The 18911-nt window shown below is 56.8% G+C and overlaps 6 protein-coding genes across 6 annotated transcripts; 3 read left to right on the top strand and 3 right to left on the bottom strand.

Moving 5' to 3' along the window:
- Window positions 1-266: 266 nt before the first annotated feature.
- On the top strand, window positions 267-3728 carry MKK02DRAFT_29629 (uncharacterized protein; the record flags this gene model as incomplete). The annotated part of the gene is made up of 14 exons (XM_053087872.1): window positions 267-298; window positions 354-466; window positions 515-525; window positions 582-657; window positions 727-853; window positions 909-944; window positions 994-1025; window positions 1080-1128; window positions 1247-1402; window positions 1513-1983; window positions 2017-3307; window positions 3355-3380; window positions 3434-3556; window positions 3602-3728. 14 exons carry the CDS (start codon window positions 267-269, stop codon window positions 3726-3728), a joined length of 2670 nt encoding a protein of 889 aa, XP_052949379.1.
- Window positions 3729-5050: 1322 nt separating this feature from the next.
- MKK02DRAFT_35096 (glycoside hydrolase superfamily) lies at window positions 5051-7122 on the top strand (the record flags this gene model as incomplete). Its single annotated transcript, XM_053089080.1, has 9 exons — window positions 5051-5154; window positions 5199-5288; window positions 5340-5431; window positions 5475-5610; window positions 5659-5823; window positions 5870-5997; window positions 6053-6675; window positions 6720-6881; window positions 6928-7122. 9 exons carry the CDS (start codon window positions 5051-5053, stop codon window positions 7120-7122), a joined length of 1695 nt encoding a protein of 564 aa, XP_052949378.1.
- Window positions 7123-7401: 279 nt separating this feature from the next.
- Window positions 7402-11171, bottom strand: MKK02DRAFT_35095 (P-loop containing nucleoside triphosphate hydrolase protein; the record flags this gene model as incomplete). The annotated part of the gene is made up of 9 exons (XM_053089079.1): window positions 7402-7643; window positions 7693-7959; window positions 8007-8326; window positions 8373-8860; window positions 8915-9036; window positions 9086-10005; window positions 10049-10635; window positions 10691-11071; window positions 11130-11171. The coding sequence occupies 9 exons, from the start codon at window positions 11169-11171 to the stop codon at window positions 7402-7404; spliced, it is 3369 nt and encodes a 1122-aa protein (XP_052949377.1).
- A 943-nt stretch (window positions 11172-12114) lies between these two features.
- On the top strand, window positions 12115-13032 carry MKK02DRAFT_39920 (uncharacterized protein; the record flags this gene model as incomplete). The annotated part of the gene is made up of 2 exons (XM_053090839.1): window positions 12115-12537; window positions 12589-13032. 2 exons carry the CDS (start codon window positions 12115-12117, stop codon window positions 13030-13032), a joined length of 867 nt encoding a protein of 288 aa, XP_052949376.1.
- Window positions 13033-15151: 2119 nt separating this feature from the next.
- On the bottom strand, window positions 15152-16282 carry MKK02DRAFT_39919 (uncharacterized protein; the record flags this gene model as incomplete). Its single annotated transcript, XM_053090838.1, has 1 exon — window positions 15152-16282. One exon carries the CDS (start codon window positions 16280-16282, stop codon window positions 15152-15154), a length of 1131 nt encoding a protein of 376 aa, XP_052949375.1.
- A 618-nt stretch (window positions 16283-16900) lies between these two features.
- On the bottom strand, window positions 16901-18413 carry MKK02DRAFT_18951 (putative fructose-bisphosphatase; the record flags this gene model as incomplete). Its single annotated transcript, XM_053086026.1, has 8 exons — window positions 16901-17053; window positions 17100-17152; window positions 17199-17448; window positions 17494-17560; window positions 17608-17681; window positions 17736-17820; window positions 17946-18166; window positions 18276-18413. The coding sequence occupies 8 exons, from the start codon at window positions 18411-18413 to the stop codon at window positions 16901-16903; spliced, it is 1041 nt and encodes a 346-aa protein (XP_052949374.1).
- Between the last annotated feature and the right edge of the window lie 498 nt (window positions 18414-18911).

The following is an 18911-nucleotide window of genomic DNA, read 5'->3' as shown; positions in this document are numbered from 1 at the left end:
ACCCACACAGCTCATCACACGCCGCTGATCCCTCCTGTACCCTGATTCAGTGTACTAACGATCCTTCACCTGTGTCCGCGTCCTTCTCGACCCTTCCCACTGGAATGATATAGCGCACGTGCGCTCTGATCCTGCCAGAACTGACAACGTTCACTGATGAGCGAATTTCGATGCACTCACCGTCCGGATCACTTGCTGAGCTCATCCTTCTCGGGATATGCCTGACCATCTGCATCTATAAGAAGGGCTATACGGTATAGCAGTAGATGCCCAAGTTCGACCCCGCCGTCTCGCTCGGGTACGTGCCCCGCTCTTCTCACCTCACCCGCATACCTCGCAAGCTGAACGAGCAGGCCCTGGAAAGGCGGGCAAGAGTTCGGGACGGTACTCTCCTATCTCCAAGCAACTCGACTCAGCGAGCCACTCAGAATCCATCCTCTGCTGGAATGTCTCACCTGGGACCCAAGTGAGTCCAGCTGGCAATGAATGTACAGAAGCGGTAGCTGATGAGCAGAACCATATGGTGTACGTCTCAACCGCAGCGGGAACCTGCAGACGACGAGCGGTTTGCTGATTTGTAGAAATACCTTTCCTGGAATGTGGTCGAGTTCCCCGATATGGCTTGTATCTATATTGACTATGACGACACGGCGACTGGTGAGCTTGGCTTCTCTTCTACCGGCACATGACAGCGCGAGGCACGGAAGGAGTACTGACATTGTAGAGTGAGTCGGACCGATCTGGTGGTACTCTGCCAAGATAGCATCCTGACGAGCAGATTGGTGAAAGAGCGCTTTCAGCCTGCGACTTGGCCCAAAGTGGAGGAACTTCACCTCTTACACGACATCACTGGGTGCGCAGCTATGAATCCTTGCGCCCGGACAATGATACGGTAGCTGATCAGGCAGATGGACAGTCCGAGTACGGAACAGGCTCGGCGTGAAGTGAGTTTCCGCTGGACAGTTGCGCCTCGTGGGTGAGCTGATTGTTCAGTCTGACCGACGTCCTCGAAGGGATCTTTGAGTGTGAGCAGGTCTTCCATGGCGCACTCTGTCAAGGGCGGAAGCTGATGATATCAGTCTTTGCGAGCCCACTCTACGTCGACGAGCTAGGAGAGATGCATCCCAGGTAAGTTATTATCCCTTGATGTATGTCAGAAAGAACGCAAGCTGACGATGTCAGAGCAGTACGAGTCATGTAGGCCCTACTTACCACCACAAGCTTCAATTTCAAGCTCATCGCACAGGGAACAGCAGTACTTTGAAAAGCGCTCACTTGGCTTCATCGACGCTTTTGAAGGCTATCGCAAGTCCGACGCCCTACTCGGCCAGACCTACTTCAATGGTATCAAGCGGGATCCCGACCTCGTCGAGCGCAGGCTCAACTACAGAGCATCCAACGTGTTTGTCATGAATCTGAATAACTGTTGACCCCACCTCCACCTCCACCTCCACCACTGACATCGGCCCGGATCGTATCTGAGACATTTGTCTCACTAACATGTATTGATAGACACCAGGCGGGTTGTTTATCGGCGAGTCGGGTCTGGTCAACTGGGACCGATCGCTCGTGTTTGTTTACCAAAGAATTGACGGAGCGTCGCGAGGCTGGACGCTGGTCTGAAGCTGTAGATCTCACTCGACACCGGGCCAGGAAGATCTACGGTCGCTCACTCGCGCTTCAGCAAAGATGCCGACGCTCCATACTCCTCACACTCGACCTAAAGCAGTCACTGCCTCTCACCAAGCAGTACGCACACCGCACGATGGACACGACGGACGATGTGCACCAAGTACTGCCCATCGAATACACGACTGCCCCGCTGACGCTGGTGTTCGCCGGCGTGGGGCTTTTGTTCTCGCTGCTGGTGATCTTCAGAGTCGCATGGGCGGACAAGGAAGAGGAGGACGTACATGGGAAGCAGGGGAGGCGGATGCGGAAGATACTGGTCATATGCCTCTTGTGCTCCGACTTTGTCATTGCGTGAGTCTACCTCACGCTCAAGCTGACGAGCAGGCTCGGCTCGGTCGGACCAGCAGCTATGATTATCCGCGGCCTCTCACTTGCCGGTCCACAATGCAATGCATCCGGCATGACCCTCGCCCTGGGCTTATGGTGGCAATACGCCTTCTCCCTCCTCATCGCACTCACGACCTACCTCTCCCTCCGACATCCCCTCTCGCGCCTCAAGCGGCTGATCGACACCCACCCCTTCCCCCTCGTCGCGCTCGTACTCGTCGTCGGTATCGTACAGGCCATCCTCTGGAAAGTGCTGAAGGGGTACGACGGATCCCACGGATTCTGCTTCTACGGCCGTCCCTCTGATCTCGGCTCGGAACTCATGCAATTTCTCCCCCGCCTGGTCGCCAGTCTGGGCATCACCGCCATCTACATCCCCCTCATCGGCTTCCTCAGGCGGCCAGATACAGGCTCGGCGTACCTCGGCACCTCGACGACCGGCGGGCGGAGTAGGGAGGCGACGCCATGTCGGTCCTTCGATGGCGGCGACGGCGGGCCGGAGGATGACGTGCCGCCATGGGAGAAACTCAGCTTTCCGACGTATACGTGGGACGACAAGATCAAGGGGATCCGCGTAGATGGGGACGGACAAGGCGCAAAGAGAGGGAGCAAGCTCTTTGGCGGGATGGGGGTGAGCGTATCGATGAAGACCGACCTGCTATCCTCGCCAGCTGGGACGCTCAGAACATTCTCCTCCCGACATGGCCTGCTCGAGAGTCAGTCATCCGTCCACTTTGATCTCCCGTCCGCTCCCCAACCCGCCCTCGTATTGCAGAAGATCGGCAACACATCCCCACCCCTCGACACTCTCAACCCCCTCAGCGGCAGCTTCCAACCTCCCCGCCCCATACGCCCCTCTCGACCATCTACCGCGCCTGCTACCCTAGCGCCCAACGCCCAGCCCCGTGCGCTCTCTCGGATCCGTAACGCCCACTCCCCCACCCCCTCCATCTGCACTCTCGCTAGCATCTCCGACCTCGCACCGACACCTACCACGCTGGAACCAGCGGGTCCAGACGAGCCCCGCGTTTCCTTCCTCAACATGATCGCCTACACCCCTCCCACGCCCGATGCGAGCCAGCAGCACCGCCGTACCCGGAGCAGAAGCAGCACGCTCGTCGAGATGGTCGAAGGGCGATTGGGGGTCCAGCGGACGCGAAGCCGGAGTCGGAGTGCCTCGCCAGAAGTGGAAGAGGGGAAAAAGGAGGAAGTGGTCGAGCCGCAAGAGACGATGGCGAGTTATATGCGGCGAAGGACGAGCTATTATCTCTGGTGTTTCCCCTTGACTGTGAGTGGTTCAGCTTGGGATATAGAGTCAGTAGCTGATGGGTCTAGCATTTCATCCTCTGCATAATCACAATGTAAGCTCCCACCTCTACAGATCGGCGATACCGAACGCATCGCTGATGTCCAGCTCCCGCTTCATCTACTTTGGCGTTCGACGCGTGGACGATATGACAGTCGACGTCCTCACTCTCGCGGTGGTCATCGGCCAGGGTCTGGCGGACATCATCATCTTCGGACTGGTGGAACATCGGTGCGTTTCCTGCTTGGCCGAGCGGGGATGATGGCTGATGACCAGAACGCGTCAGAGCTACAAGCGGGAGGTCGCAGCGTGTATGGCACCGAGGGGAGTGGCGGAGGAGGAAGAGGGGGTGGAGACGCTGCCGACGCCGGTCATGGAGGCGCCGCTGAACCGGATCGCATAAGTGGAGGACGGAGAGGGGGGTGAGTAGGTTGTACACACATCAAGTATCGTGGATTCGCTTAGACATCGGGTAGACTGATAGAGGTTTCGAGCGAAGTTGTAGCAGTAGATTCTTGTATAGAACATACAGTTGTAGCCAGATAGTCACTGTGAATGGCCTGTGTCGCTCATTGATCATCCCCACCTCTCCCCACTCGCGACTCGACTCGGTCGGAGGACGCGCCGAGCTCAAGCTTGATTTAGATTCTTTTAGATTCCAGCAGACGCGTCCCTTTTCCCCCCACCCTGAAACGCTCCATCCTCCGTGCCTGAGACGCGTCCATGTTTCATCCATCCAATGCGTTTCGTCTCAACCTTTAATCGTGCCAAGTTAGCTCTGCCGGCGAAGCTTGACTCATCATCAATTTCCCGGCCGGACGAGCCGGAGCTTAGCGGAGGTCCCACATGCGCCAGTAGGCGGTATGGCCCGTCGCTCACAACAACAACATTGGAGTCCCCGGACGGCGCTAGGGGTGCTCCGGCCTCAAGGAGCCTCAAGGCGATCGGGATTAACGTTATGCTTTGTTGACACTCACTTCGCGACTGATCTTTTTGGGGCGTGGTCACAAGGGTGTGCTGAGCGCTGCAGCTGCGCATGGTGGAGTGTGGTCATCTGGTCTGAGTTGCAGAGTAGTCCTTCATATAATCAACCAATTGTCTCACCATCTTCTGTATCATCGACGAAAATCCAATTCCACGACACATCACGCTCTTTTGCTACTCACACCTCTACGGTCACCTCTTCGCTCTTTGCAGTCGCCCTTCCTTCGCACCTGGCCCTCCTTTGCACGCCCGCCTTTGCCTTTGACGACAAAAGCAACGCTCGATCCTTACCGACCTTTCGAACGCACAGACCTTTCGCCGTAAACTTGTCCACGCTGGACGTTTCAGCCCCTATCGTGCCTGTTTACCGGCCCCGCCCCCGCAAAACACAAACACACGCTGCCAGTCAGCTGATCGTCGGCCAAAGGAGGTCGCCCGCAGGTCCCATTCCGACATCCATCTCCCCCTTTCGACCTTTCGACCCATCATCTCACGCGACCCATGCCCCCACGCTCATAACAGCTCTTCTCCCTCCTTCCCTCTCGCCTACTCGCCCTAGTCGCTCATTTGCACCCACACTCATTTATACCCATATTGCCCAACAAACCCGCCACCTCGGCTGCCCATCTGACACATCCTCGCATTCAATCCCAACCGGAACAAACATAATACTACTCGGTTGCCCCACCTCATCCCAATCCCCACCTACCTCCACTCACCACCTACACTTTCATCGCCACCATGCGCTCTCTACGCTCATTATCATTATGGCTCGCGGCGATATCGACGGCAGGTGTCGCTCAGGCCGCGACGGCGGATCAATGGCGGACGAGGAGTATCTATCAGTGAGTGTGTCGCCATTGCGGGGCAAGGATGAGCTGACGAACAGACTATTTACCGATCGATTTGCTCCACCTTCCGGTACTGCTCCAGCACGCACATCTCCATTACCACAAGACTGCGATGCTGGTCTCCAGACGTAAGTCATCGTAGCATCTCACCTCTCAAGGACGTTTAGCTAACTGATCAGGTGGTGCGGTGGAACATGGCTGTCTATCATCGACAAGCTGGACTACATATCCGCCATGGGCTTTGATGCCATCTGGATCTCACCGACATCAGGTATGTCATGCCTTTCTTCGACTGCGCTCTCACTGATGGGCAGAAAATCTGGATGTCTGGACTCCCTACAACTACGCATACCACGGCTACTGGGTGACAGACCCCCGCAAGATCAACCTGCGTTTTGGATCCTCCGATGACCTCAAGGCGCTCAGTAAAGCCGTACATGACCGTGGGATGTGCGTCGGGCGGGACTGCCTACCTTGTGTGCGAAGCTGATAGTCAAGGTACCTCATGGTCGATGTCGTAGTCAACAACGTCCCCGGTCTCACCCCCAAAGACTCCTTATCCGCCGACACGCTCAAGTCGCAAGGTCTGATATGGGACGACCCGGCATACTACCACAGCCAATGCTGGATCGACTACAACAATGACACTTCCGTCAAGAACTGGTGAGCTCGGTCGTGACAGCAACTTTGAACAGAGCTGACATTGCAGCTGGATGGGCGACGACAAGCTCCCGCTCATGGATGTCAACACCGAACACCCAACTGTCATCTCGACGCTCCAAAGCTGGGTCAAGGACTATGTCAAGGAGTATGGCATCGATGGATTGCGTGTTGATGGTGAGCTCACCTTGTGTGACGACTCTGTGAGCATGGGCACGAGCTGACAAATCAGCGGCCAAGCACGTCCCCGGTGTCTTCTGGCAGGGCTTCTGCGGCGCTTCCGGTGTTTTCTGCATGGGCGAAGTCTACGGCGACGACACCCCTTACGCGGCCAAGTTCCAGACCGAGAAGTGGATGGACTCGATCCTCGGCTTCCCATACTACTACGGCCTCGTCAAGGGCTTCGGAACACCCATGGGCAACATGACGGGCTTCATCGACTCATTCAATACCGTCCTCTCTTCCTTCCCCGATCCAGGCCTCCTCGGTAATTTTATCGAGAACCACGATCTTCCCCGGTGGCGCAATACAACCGTTGATCCCCAGCTCGGATGGAACGCTATGGTCGCCCAGTTCGTCTTCAACGGTATCCCCACCGTCTACTACGGGCAGGAGCAGGACGTCTCGTTTGGCGCAAACGATCCGTACAACCGCGGAGCGCTCTGGCCGACCAAGTACGCCAATACCACCACGTACAACCGGATCGCTCGTCTCAATGCTATTCGCTCGGCCGTCATCACGAACGGGACCAGCTTCAACGGGACCAGCTTCATGCAGGCTACAAGTCGGATAGCGGCTAGTACAGCCAACGACGTGGCTATTCGCCGTGGACCCCTTCTTGCTGTTCTCACCAACGTAAGTCTTAGCTTGTATTTTAATGAGTCAAGCTGACCTCCCAGCGCGGCAGTCCCCCTCAGAACGCCTCGTTCGGTATCAACAACTCTGGCTGGCCATCACAGTCAAGCGTCATCGACGTCCTGTCCTGTCGCTCCTTCACGGTCGGTACAGGCGGTACCATCTCGGTATCCTACTCTGCTTCAGGGTACGGCGGGATGCCATATGTAAGCTATATCTGCCCCTGGGTTGCAGACAATAGCTGACAGGCAGGTCTTCATGTCATCTCAAGACGTCCAGAATCTTCGTCTTTGCGACTACACCGGTATCGCCCAGTCCACGAACTCCACCATCAATGTCAACACAACTACCAAGTCATCAGCCCTCCCAGCATCCCAGCTCGGATGGGAAAGAAGCATCGCGGCTGTTCTGGGCGCATTAGCACTTGGGGCAGTAGCAGCGCTGTAGGATTTGGGGGACGTAAGGGGTGCTGAGAGGGGTAGTATTGGAGTCGATCTAAGAGGGAAAGAAGGGATGTAGGATATTCAGAAGATCCAAAGGGATATCAAGCATCAGGTGGATTGTTCCCCGTCTGCGATGGCAACGGCGGTGGCGACAGTGTATAATGGGCGGGTCGGATCTTTGGGCCAGCGCGTCAGTCATGCCCAGTGCATAGCATAGCATTGTTGTACCAATAAGTAGCATCATGCATCATGATTGTTCGGACCAAGATTTAGCTCTAGTCATCTATCGCTTGAGAGTCCGTTGCTTCTCGGCAAATTCGACAATCTTCTTCTCGACAAACATGCCCTTCCTCTTGCGCACGGCGTCCACGTACGCCTTGGCGACGTTTGCGCGGTCCGCCTTTTCTCCGAGATCTTCCAGCTCTTCGACGGTCGTTGGGACCCAGAAAGGATCTTGGTCGAGCGTCTCGAAGCCGGAGAAGATGAGTTGAGGGGATGCAGCGCCGGATGTCCGCTTTCGGATTTCTAGTTATCAGCTCGGCTCCTAGCTATAACATCAGAGTCGCAAGCTCACCATCTGCGAATCCGAACGATTCGACAACAGGCAGCATCGCCCGAATAGTAAAGAAGGACGTCCCCTCTTTCATCTCTTCACTGACGATCCTGCCTCTTCTGCGCGCGACCACCCCGTACACCTTCCCGAGCACATCGGTCGACGCCTGGATATCGCAGGTGTACATGGCGAGCTTGATGCGTGGAGACCAGTCGAGCATGCCCGCACGACAAGCGTCCCGGACGGATGAGATGAGTGCGCCAGTGACTGCGTTGGAGCGTCCTCGAGCTACTCGTCAGCTGTTGTCACTGGCCTGACTTGAACGTCCAGCTCACCTGACTCCTCCTCTTCAGACTTATGGTACTCGACGCTCACAACCGTCCAGGCCATCCCAACGACCGGCTCGGAGCAGAGCGGGCCCTGGAAAGTCGCCATCCCGAATCCGGCTTCGATGGACGTCTCAAAGTCCTTGAGCAGGCGCAGCTCGGACCGCTTCTTCTCTGCCTGCTCTGCTTCGTCCACCTCGGACGTCTGCTCCGCATCGATAGCGGCGAGACGATCTCGCGCGACCGCATCTTCCGTGGACGTGACGGCTTCTTCTGTCGTCTTGCCCTCGGCTTTGGCAGAGGCAATGAGCGTTTCCTTTTGACGCATTCTGCAAAATCAGCTCCGCAGCGATTTCCGCCCATCGATGAACTCACCGGACAGCAGTCTTTCCCGCTGGATCTAGGAGCATATTCGCCCCTATCCTCTTTGGGCCGAAGCACCATATTCTATCTGCGGCTCCCGCCCACTCTCCTCCAGCCTTCGCAAACAGCCCCTCTAGCGCCACCCAGAACTGCTCCACGCTCATCGCTCTCGTCTCCTGTTGACTCTCTCCTGCTTCCCGCTCTTCTCTGACCTCCTCCTCTTCGGTCGTCTCGTCTTGCCGCTGAGCAACCATCCGTGCGACTGATGGCGTATGTGCGAGTAGGAACTCGATGACAGTAGGAGGGAGGGGGGTGGCGCGAATGGTGAATGTCACGAGTCCATCGAGAAGCGTTCCGTGGACTGTACCTCGAGCAGCGCCTTTCGTCTTGGCAGGTGCCATGTCGGGCGCGCGGACGGCGGACTCTCGAAAGGGCACAATAGCTTCAGATCGCTGGATTGCACATTGGGCAAAACGTTCTCGGAGGTCTTTGAGGCATCGCTGCTGGGTCAGCTTGTTCCCGCTTCACCCAACCGAATCATCAGCTAAGCATACCTCAAGGTGCAGCTCTCCCGCTGTCAGGATGACATGCTCGCCTGTCTCCTGGACCAGGTACTCGGCACACGGATCAGCCTGGTTGAGGATCTGCAAACCCCGAACGAGCTTGGGCATATCACCTGATCGTCAGCGTACCTTTCCTGATACAACCCAGTCGTAGTAACTCACTTGGATTTTCCGGCTCCAGTGCGACTCGCACGATTGGCGCAGCCTGCATTGACACCCCCGCCAGGTTGATCAACTCCTCCTTCCCCCCTCCCTCCTTGACCCCTGCAGCATTCGGTGCCCAAAGCGTGGCGCTCCGGAAAACCACTCCGTCCAGTCCGCCAATGGCGCACACATGACCGGCTGGGACCTCTTCCACCGCGACGAGCTCTCGGCCCATCATGGTATACAGGTCCTTGACCTTGACGCGGACGATGTATTTTGCGTTCCGAGGATGGGTTGAGGGGAGGTCGGTATCGTATTTAGGCAGTGTACCGATCATCTCGGTGTTCCGCCGAAGTATGCCTGAAAAGACGCGCGAGAAACCAAGAAGGACTTCTGGTGATTCCGGTTCGGAAGGCTTCTCGTCCATGGAGTCGGGTGCGTCTTCGAGGTTAAGCGATTCCAGCGGTCGCACGACAGCTCGTTCCGCCTCGCCATCTGCACCAGCCGCCAGGGCCGCCGCTCGCCGTTCTCTCTCCTCCTTGCCCCGCTGACGCATCTCCTCGGCTGTCATCTCCTTCACCTTGAATCCCGGCAAATCTCCTCTCCGCACCGCAAACATCTTGCTCACGTATCCGACCACCTGATCATCCTCGCCTTGGGCGCAGCGGTACAGAGCGCGCTCGAGCTCGTTCTTTGGCTGGATGGCGTCCGAACCGAGATTGTGCAGGTCCGAGTGGATCATGTATGGTAAGCGATTCGCCTGGGCGATGACGGGTGAGGGGATGACATCGACGACGGCTTGGAAGGTGGTTGTGGAGAGTGGAAGCCATTGTTGCATGATGAGAGTGAGGAGATGGCGGGTGTCTTTGGTTCTGAGGTCGCGAGGGGAGATTTTGACGTTCAGCGCATTGACGATCTTGGTGACTGCGTCAGGATTGCTGCTTGTCAGCTGAGACCAATCAGCGGTATAGGCGAACTTACTAGTCTCCCAGCACGGTATTGTATACCCTCCACACATTCTCCAGCACGAACTGCACAAACATCGGCTTCAGATTCCTCCCCGCCAGCTTCTTCCGCCCGACCACCCGCTTGGTCTTTGGATCAAGATACCAATCTCCCCACAGCACTCTCCGCAGATTCGCCTCTTTGATTCCCAGCTTGTCCGCATACAGCCTGGCAAATTTGCCGAGCCGGAACGCCCAACCGTCGATGGCGCTAGCGAAGAGTACGTTTCCGCGGTCGGGCGCAAAGTAGAGATCCTCATCCTCTTTCTCTTCGTACTCACCTTCCTCGACGTCCGCGCCCGCTCCACCTTCTCCGTCCGCTTGCGCCTCGGCCCGCTGAGCCAGCCGCCGCTCTCGTTCTTCCCGCCATCGGAGATCGTCTTCCATCCGCTCCGAGGCGTAGAAGGAGCCCATGACTGCATTGACTTGCTCGATGAGCTGTGAGAGATGGTGATATGCCTCGGAAGGGGAGAGCTTGAGCTCAGTGATAAGCCGGTCGAGCTTGTTGATGACGAGAAGGGGGCGTAGGCGGTCGATCCAGGCTTGACGAAGGACAGCAATTGTCTGCTTGGTCAGCTATATGCCCGACCACTTCACGAGGTCGTCAACACCTGCTCACCTGAGTACACACACCCTCGACAGCATCGACCAGCACCAGCGCTCCATCGCAAAGCCGACTGGCGCTCGAGACCTCGCTCGCGAAATCAACGTGTCCAGGCGTATCGATAACGTTGCAGACGTGCTTGCTCGCCATCGCCTTGGTACTGGGTCCTGCCTCTCCGCCATTTGCCTCCTCAGATGGAGCCGCCGCTCGCATCATGTCGAAGCGCAGCGACACCGCACTGCTCTCCATCGTGATCCCTCGTTCCTGCTCATCCTCGCGAGAATCGAGGAATCGGAGCTTCCCGGCGAGACGCTGAGAGATGATGTTGTTGGAGGAGAGGAGGGAGTCGCAGAAGGAGGTCTTGCCGTGGTCGACATGGGCGACGATGGTGACGTTCTGTTTAGGTCAGCAAGGCGACCTGCGAAGGGTAGGAGGAGTAGGGAGGGGAGCTTACTCGGACGTTGGCTAGAGGAACGCCGAAGGTTTGCTGCGCCATTTTGGCGTATGGAGATGTAGAGACAGTGTCTTCTGGCGGAAAAGCGTAGCTATAAGTCTAAGCCTATGACTCGATGCTCCAGACAGAGGGATGAACGAGATGTATCTCAGAGCTATGACATGCTCGATCGGTGAGAACCTCGAAATCTGCCTGCCGTAATGTCGGATCCGAAGCTGAAAGTGGCGCCAGCCAAGTTGCGGGTGGCGAATCCTCTCTGACCTCCTCATCAGCTGCTGGCGGGCTGTCTGATAAAGCATGTACCTCGACGCGGTGCCTCAGGTGATGCTCGAGCACGCAGATGGGTGCAGATCTGGGCTATAGAATTGTGTTTGGCCACAGAACCTTGCGACTCGTTGCTAACCGAGATTGCCTTCTTCGTCGTGGAAGCGCAAAGGGTGCGACGTGCGCTTCCCATGCTGATGCTATCGTACCATCCAAGCAGTCTTGAGGTCACGCACACAATCTGGGCCCTTGGGCCTGTTCACAGGTGGCTGGTCAATCTGAAAACACTGCAATGCAGAGCTCACGGATGGCCGTCGCCGAGGCCTGGCCAGGCTATAAAGGGACCGGAGTTACGGCATGTGACGCGGCGGCAAATCAGAAGACCGGATTGACCTCCCTCATGCGATCTGCGTGACCTTCTGTCCCGATTGCTGCATCTATCCTTGTCCTCATACTCACTACGCGCATCACGATAGACAGAAGAGAACCATGATCAACCCCTCTCGCTCATCAGCGCTGGTCCGCCTATTCGTCAACTTGCTCCGCACTCAGAAGCCCGTTCCTCGCCCACGCGCTTGAGAAGGGAAGGGTCGTTGCCCTTATTCTCTGATCCGCCATCCCTTCCATCTACCACTATCACATCTGTATGTCTCCTTTGCTGTACCATGAACAAAGCTATATCTGACAGACCGCAGACTGTTTTCATCTGTAATCTGCTAACATGTCTTCTACCACTTCCACCGCTGCATCCCCCACCGCCTCCTCCCGGCAGGTCCAGGTCGAGATCCCCTCCTCCACAGTCATAGCCATCGGCCTTGGCTTTCTCGCATTCGTCTGTCTCCTCGTCACCACCACCCTCGGCACGCGTCTATACCGCGTCAGGCGCCGGATGCTCGCAGATCGAGCGGCTGGGCAACCCATCACATTCGCACAAGCATGGGCGCGCGAAGGGGGATTGTTCTCCTTCCTCACCAATATCGGCAACAGTGGGCTAGGAGTGGGCGCTGGAGCGACGTTGGTAGGCGGGCGCGGAACGGATCGGCTGTGGGGAGCTTCGCATACGGAGAAGGAGGTGCCTATCATATGGGATGTGCCAATACAGGAGAAGGCGCAGGAAGCGGCAGATGGGGATGACTCTTTCGATGTGAGTTTGCCCACCTGCTCAAGCTCGGGAATTCCCAAGCTAATCTCCCAGCCTTTCGCGCTCTCTTCTACCGCCTCCCCGCGATACATCGATCGCGCCACTCCAGCTACCGAGCTCCCCCAACCCCGATTCACACTATCTATCCTCATCTCCCTCCCTGCTCAACCTACCCGACCCAAGCCCGTCAACCCCAGCGCTTCCAAGCCGGAAGGCGAGGATGAAGAGGACGAGTGGGCGGAGATACCGGAAGTCCTGATCGGCACAACCCAGATCTGCCCTATGATCAGCAATGCTCCGCCCGAGGCGGCGGCAGGCGCCGAAGAGAAGAAGACATCGAGGACGACGGAAAGGCAGAAGCTGGAGAGAGCAGAAACGAAGGCGTCTGCGCTGGATGGTGGTGCTGCGGTGCAGGAGTTGGGGTATGTGGAGGGGAGCAGGCCGGCGAGGTGGGAGCGGTACGATGTGATCAAGTGGAGGATAGAGGGGATGCGGTAAGCGAGGACATCGGGTCAAAGGAAACACTGTACAGGAGGATCATTGACATACCCCTAAGTCTGCCGCACGGCGTTGTGACCCGGGTCAGAAGTGTCAATTCAGTGATAGCACTCGCTGATACATTCTAACATGTCATTTGACGCCCCATGTCGCTGGTCGCACTGATGATCTGAGTGTAAAAGCGCCTACGAGGCGCATCTGTCGGGAAGCGGAGTAGCCAACCATTGCGTGAGTTGGTCCGCTTGGCTTGTTCAAAGCAGGCCAGCACATTCATGTCTACCCCTAGCGATCTACAGCTTCGGTCACGCTCGTGGCCGTCAGATCACTACATGTGCCATTTGTACATGACCATACCTTGTACATCTACTACGGACCCATCGAAGCTGACCTAAGCCACCAGTGCCACCAGTATCGTAATACAAGCAATGACAAGACTAACAACGACGTCTGGCAATGCTACAAGTGTTCTGCCTAGTACATAAACTGGTCCGAATAGCTTGTCTGTCATACTTCATAGCGATAACGTCTCATCGCCTCTTATCCAGCTTGTCACTTCCCACTTGCGCGCTTTGTGATGCGGAGTATTCGCTTGGTGGTTTGGGCAGTCTGAGCGGTCGACTCCGCTGGACGACGGAAGGAGGAGAACCATCCCGACGGGGTGCTTTCGGCCGTATGCTCCGCAAGTGACGTCGTGGTGGGCCTCTGACTGCGCCCGACGAATACCTCCCCAGCTTCAAAAGCTCCAGCCACCTTCCTCACCCCTGTGTCGGTTGTCTCCTTTGTCTTGTCTGTGGCTTTTTCGGTATTGCAGCCGAACTCGTCATCGATAGCTTGGGCGGTCGCTCCTATGATGCTGAACACGCCTGACAGCACCCCGGTTCCTACCCTTCGCATGCCTCGTCCCGCCCATGCAGCAGTGCCACCCCACCCGTGGCTCGACTCAGCCTCCTCAGATGTGGACCCGGGCAGCCAGGACCGAGCTTTCGAGTACCAACTGCGCCACCGGGAAAGTTTCACCTCGGGCTCCTCTACCGCCACGGATGTTTGCGCAGTAGTGCCGGCCGCGCTGTCTCCATCCGGCCCAAAGTGTGAATCGGCCACTGACACAAACAGGTTGCCAAACGCATTGTACCCGATTCTCGCCATTGAGCAAGTCGTTCCCCATGCAGCGCTAGCCACGCGGCCCTTGATGGTGGGATTCTGCACAGGAGCCGACCTTTGAGTGTGATCTGTTGCTTTGAAATGGGCTGAATCTGAGACACGTGATTTCCCGTCTTTGGAGGGATACTGATCGGTGGAATGGGGTACGGTGGTTTGTGTTGCAGTATGACTTGAACGCCGACTGGATGGTGTCGTGGACCGGGCACGTGCATCATTCTTCGTGTAAGCGGTGTCATCATTGCGAGACTGGCTGTAGATGCTGGAGTTCATGTTCAGGCGTGACCGCAAAGTATGAGCAGTGTCTCTGATGGAAGCCATGATACGCTTGCGCAACGGCCACCTATCCCGCGCGTCTTGGAAGGTCTGGTCCCCGTCGGAAGAAGTCCGCAGACTCCCATCGATCGCAGTTTGGCTGTCATTGGAACTCAAGTCCTCACTGGGATTCTCCCAGGAACCATACGAGTCTGACAGACCGTACACCCACGCGTCCCTTTCCGATGGAAGATCGAGACCCATTTGAGCGAGTCCCAGCGATGTGGCTGGGGAATTGGAGAGGCAATGGGGGCGTAGCGGTGTTTGAATGCGCGATGTGTTTTGTTGGATGTTGTAGGATGTTTATGTGTGATGATGCGTGGGAGGGAGTGGTCTGTATTTATGGCGGTGAGGGGAGATGGACTGATGTACGGCGAGATCAATCCAGAAAGCCCCAGATGTACCTGGCAAGTTCCAGAGCTGACCACCCTCCTTTAAACATACATGAAACGTGTAGTACAATCTATCAAGCGCGTCGCATGTATCTGGCTCCCTTTGTCCGCCCCCGGAACCCCTGCCATCCCTCCGCGTCGACGCCTTCATCTCCCCTGTACCCCTGTCCCCTCGACCATCCTCGTTTCCACTAGATCATCCTAGACCCACCTTCCACCAACCTCTCCTGCGACATATCCTATCGGACACACCCTCAGTACCGGGATCTCGCTCTGGTGTCTGTACTAGGACTGTCCCGCGCATCGCGCGACTGTCTTTTAGAAGTCGTCACAGGTACAGGTCGACGCGTGGATCGGCCTCTGTTGGCGGAGTCGAAGAGATCGTCAAACGACCGATCATCATGGCTTGCAGGCGGGAGCATCTTTTGACTCAGAGGTGGGCGAGATAGCCCGGCATGGCTCAATGGGTAGAAATTTCCGTTAGGGCCGTCATAGATGGTATCTTGAGAGTAGGATATTCGGTCGTCGGGATGGCTAGAATGCCTGCTTGATGATCTACTGGGTGAAATGATGATCACGGGCTCGCCGTATTCGTCGTAGACGACGGGCTCGCCGTATTCGTTGTAGACCACGCGCTCGTCATAGTCGTCGACAATTTCCTCGAGGTCGGAGTCGTCGCTGTCGTCATCGTCTTCGGAGTCGGACCCGGAGAAATAGTCCTCCTCTGGTTCTGCCCACTCCTCTTCAGTCTGTGGCAGACGTCGTGTCAGCCAGTAGGAATCCTCAGTATCCCGATGTTTACCCGCCTGACTTCCCCATGACCCCCGCCCACTCTCGCTGGGCAGTCTGTCAACCCAATCCGATACTCCAGAGTACTCCGAACGGAGTCGGCGTAGATTGTCTTGGGTGAGGTCAACGGTCGCCCCAGTCGTTCCTCCAGTTCCCGCCACCGCGCTGTACAGGCCTGCGGCGCAAACGAAGGGCTTCGCGATGGCTGCAGTTGAGTAATCAACAGCGGTACCTCCCAACCACTTCAGCGTAGATCCGAACTTTGCCGCCGCTTCATAGTTCGTCATCCCTTTTGGGGCCTTCAGCCCATGTTTACGCCTCTTCTCGTCACACCAATCCTTCCACATCTCCTCCGTAGTCTTTGGCAGGTCTTCCCTCATCGCCCATGCTCCCCAGGATTGTTTCGATTTTCTCGACCTCATCGTCTCCCTGTCCTTCTTGGCTTTCTTCTTCATCTTCGCTGTCTTCTTCGCTGTCTTCCTCGCTCTGCTCTTTGCCTTTCTCCGTTGTCTCCAGCTCATGGCAGTGTTGGTGGACTGTTGGCCCGTGGTCGACCCGGTCGTCACCGCCGTGCTCGTGCCCCTTCTCAATCCCATGCTGATTGCGAGCGGCGAGAGTACGCTTGAGTGGCGGTTATGTAAGGTGGAAGGCAACGGCCTGGATCAGCAGACGATTTGGGACGGGTGGAAGGTTTAGCGGATGAGGTACACGGGTACACGATGGAGCCGGCCGGGAGGTCCGGGCGCTTTTGGGACAGACGACTTGGAGGGTGTGTGAGGATGCAGGCGAGGGAGTTGTCAATATGGCCGTATCGTGGGGATGAGGTTGTATGATGGTGTTGAATGGGTAGGTATGTGGTATGTCGTGGAATAGGGCTCGAGGTATTGATGCAGAGGAGGAAAACGCAAAAGAGGAAGTGGCGAACACGCCCCCCTCACTCCCTGCCCATGCTAGCACAGCATCGAGTGCTCTCCGCGACCGATCCTTCCACTGACATCCCTTCATCCTGGGGCTGACGCACGCACTCGAACGCGTCAGAGCAATTGTCAGTGAGGGGTGAGTGTGGCGGTATCCTTTGACACCTATCCCGGTGAACTTGCTAGAATGTTCTAGCGCCCCCTCGACCTCCCGACAAGGCGCGGGAACCGCCGACCCAAGACAAGAAAGACATACATGCCCAAACTCCCTTAGACTCTCGATGCTTCGGCGACGCACTACCACCTCTTCTCGCCGTCGTACGCCGCATAGTGCTTCTTGAGGTCTTCGACGTCTTCCGAGGATCCCATGAAGACGGGGCACCGGCCGTGGATGTTCTTGGGGATGACGTCGAGAATGCGCTGGGTACCGGTAGTAGCCACACCGCCGGCCTAGAATATCAGCTGGGCTCTGCTTCTTAAGCAGCAGGAAGCTCACCTGCTCGATCAAGAATGACATTGGGAAGGCCTCGTACAGCATCCTCAGCTTGCCTACCACGTCAGCTCCATCTTCCCCTCCTGCAGATGTATGACTCACCGTCCTTGCTCTTCTTGTCATCTGGGTAGCCGAAGATACCTCCATACAGCAAAGTCCTGTGCACATCCGCAACCATACTTCCAATGTATCGAGCCGAGTACGGCTTGCCGTTCGCCGGGTACTTGATGGACTCGAGGTAGCTGATGACGGGCGGGTAGAAGTGCATCGAGTTTCCCTCGTTGAAAGAGTAGATCTTGCCTCGCGAGGGGATCTTGATTTCGGGGTGGGTGAGAATGAACTCTCCGAGGGACTGCTAGTCAGCTACATTGGGACGGGCGTTCGGATGGGAGCTTACCTCGTCCAGTGTAAAACCGTCAACACCCTGGCCAGTGGAGAGGACCAGGTTGCAGGATGAACCGTACCTGTCAGATCAGCTCGAGCTCCTGCTTTCCCTTTAAAGGCGGCTTACATGGTGTATCCAGCAGCAACCATCTCCTTTCCGGGCTTGAGAACGTCCTTCATACCCCTCTCTGACCCTTCTGACTGTTTGCTCTTCAGCTGAAGATCTGATGCATGGGTAGAGAGGGCAGAACGTACGACTTTGTAGATACCGAAAATGGTACCAACGTTCACACCGGCATCGATGTTACTCGAACCGTCAAGGGGGTCAAACACGCAAGCACTGAGCGCGTCAGCTACGGTCCCTCGCATATCGATACGAAGCTATGACGGTATTCCACTGCAGCTCGTAGCCCTGCTCCCCATGCTCCGGCGAGCGCTCTAAGGTTCGTAGGCGAAATGACTCACTAGGTCCCCTTGGAGCCCTTGACAACGATAGTGTCATCCACCTCCTCACTGACCATCACGGAGCACTTCCCACTCGCCCTCAGCGCATTCACCATGATATCGTTCGACAATACGTCCAGCTTCTTCTGGTCCTCGCCCTGAACATTGCTCGCGCCGGCAAGACCGACCAGGTTGATGAGACGGGCTTTCCGGACGTTCGAGGAGATGTACTTCGAAGTGACCTGGCTGTCAGCTTCTGGTCTTTCCACTCTCGGCTATCGCATCTCCGATATTCTACTCCGCCAGCCCCTCTCCCTTGCTGATATACGCGCTCTCAGACGCGAGACCTACCTGGATAGCCACGAGCAACATCGTCAGGTCCCCCGTAGCCGTCTCGCCGAGCGCATACTGCTGGCTGAGGATATGACGGGTAAGAGTGATCAAGTCAGTGGGAGGAGGCTCGAGCTCGGTGACGCCTGCGGTAGCCATGTTGCCTGGAGTATGCGGTGTGATGTAGAAGGAGAGATGAGCGGGATGCGGTAGCTGCGGGAGTCAGCTCAGCGGCTGCGTCGCTTGTCTTGGAGCTTGGGACCCCACATCTTAGCGCAAAGTGACTCACGAGTTTATAAGTCTCGGTGCTGACTGGGATGTGATTTGAGTGCTATGTACAAGCCTGATAAATCCCTCAAACTCAGAGCTATGGAGGAGAGAGCAGCCGCGACGGATGCGTTGAGCGCGCTGAGCCGCTTGAGCCGCATATGGTCCGGCCCGGAACTACCCGGAGAGATCCATCTTCGGCCTTACTCGGGTGGCCTTGGTTTGGGGGTATCGCAGGCGGGAAAGAACAGCGAAGAGCACTGGAGAGGTAAATAGCATAGCGCAACGATGAGGCCTGTGCATACGGAGCGCCGATGGACAGAGAAGGACTATGGAAACAATGAACGCTCCAACCGCGCATCGTCAATGAGGAATGCTGCATGTGCTCCT

The sequence above is a fragment of the Dioszegia hungarica genome (genome assembly GCF_025882075.1).
Source record: "Dioszegia hungarica strain PDD-24b-2 chromosome Unknown MKK02contig_2, whole genome shotgun sequence".
NCBI classification, from domain to species: Eukaryota; Fungi; Basidiomycota; class Tremellomycetes; order Tremellales; family Bulleribasidiaceae; genus Dioszegia; species Dioszegia hungarica.
This window is presented reverse-complemented; position numbering and strand designations above follow the sequence as displayed.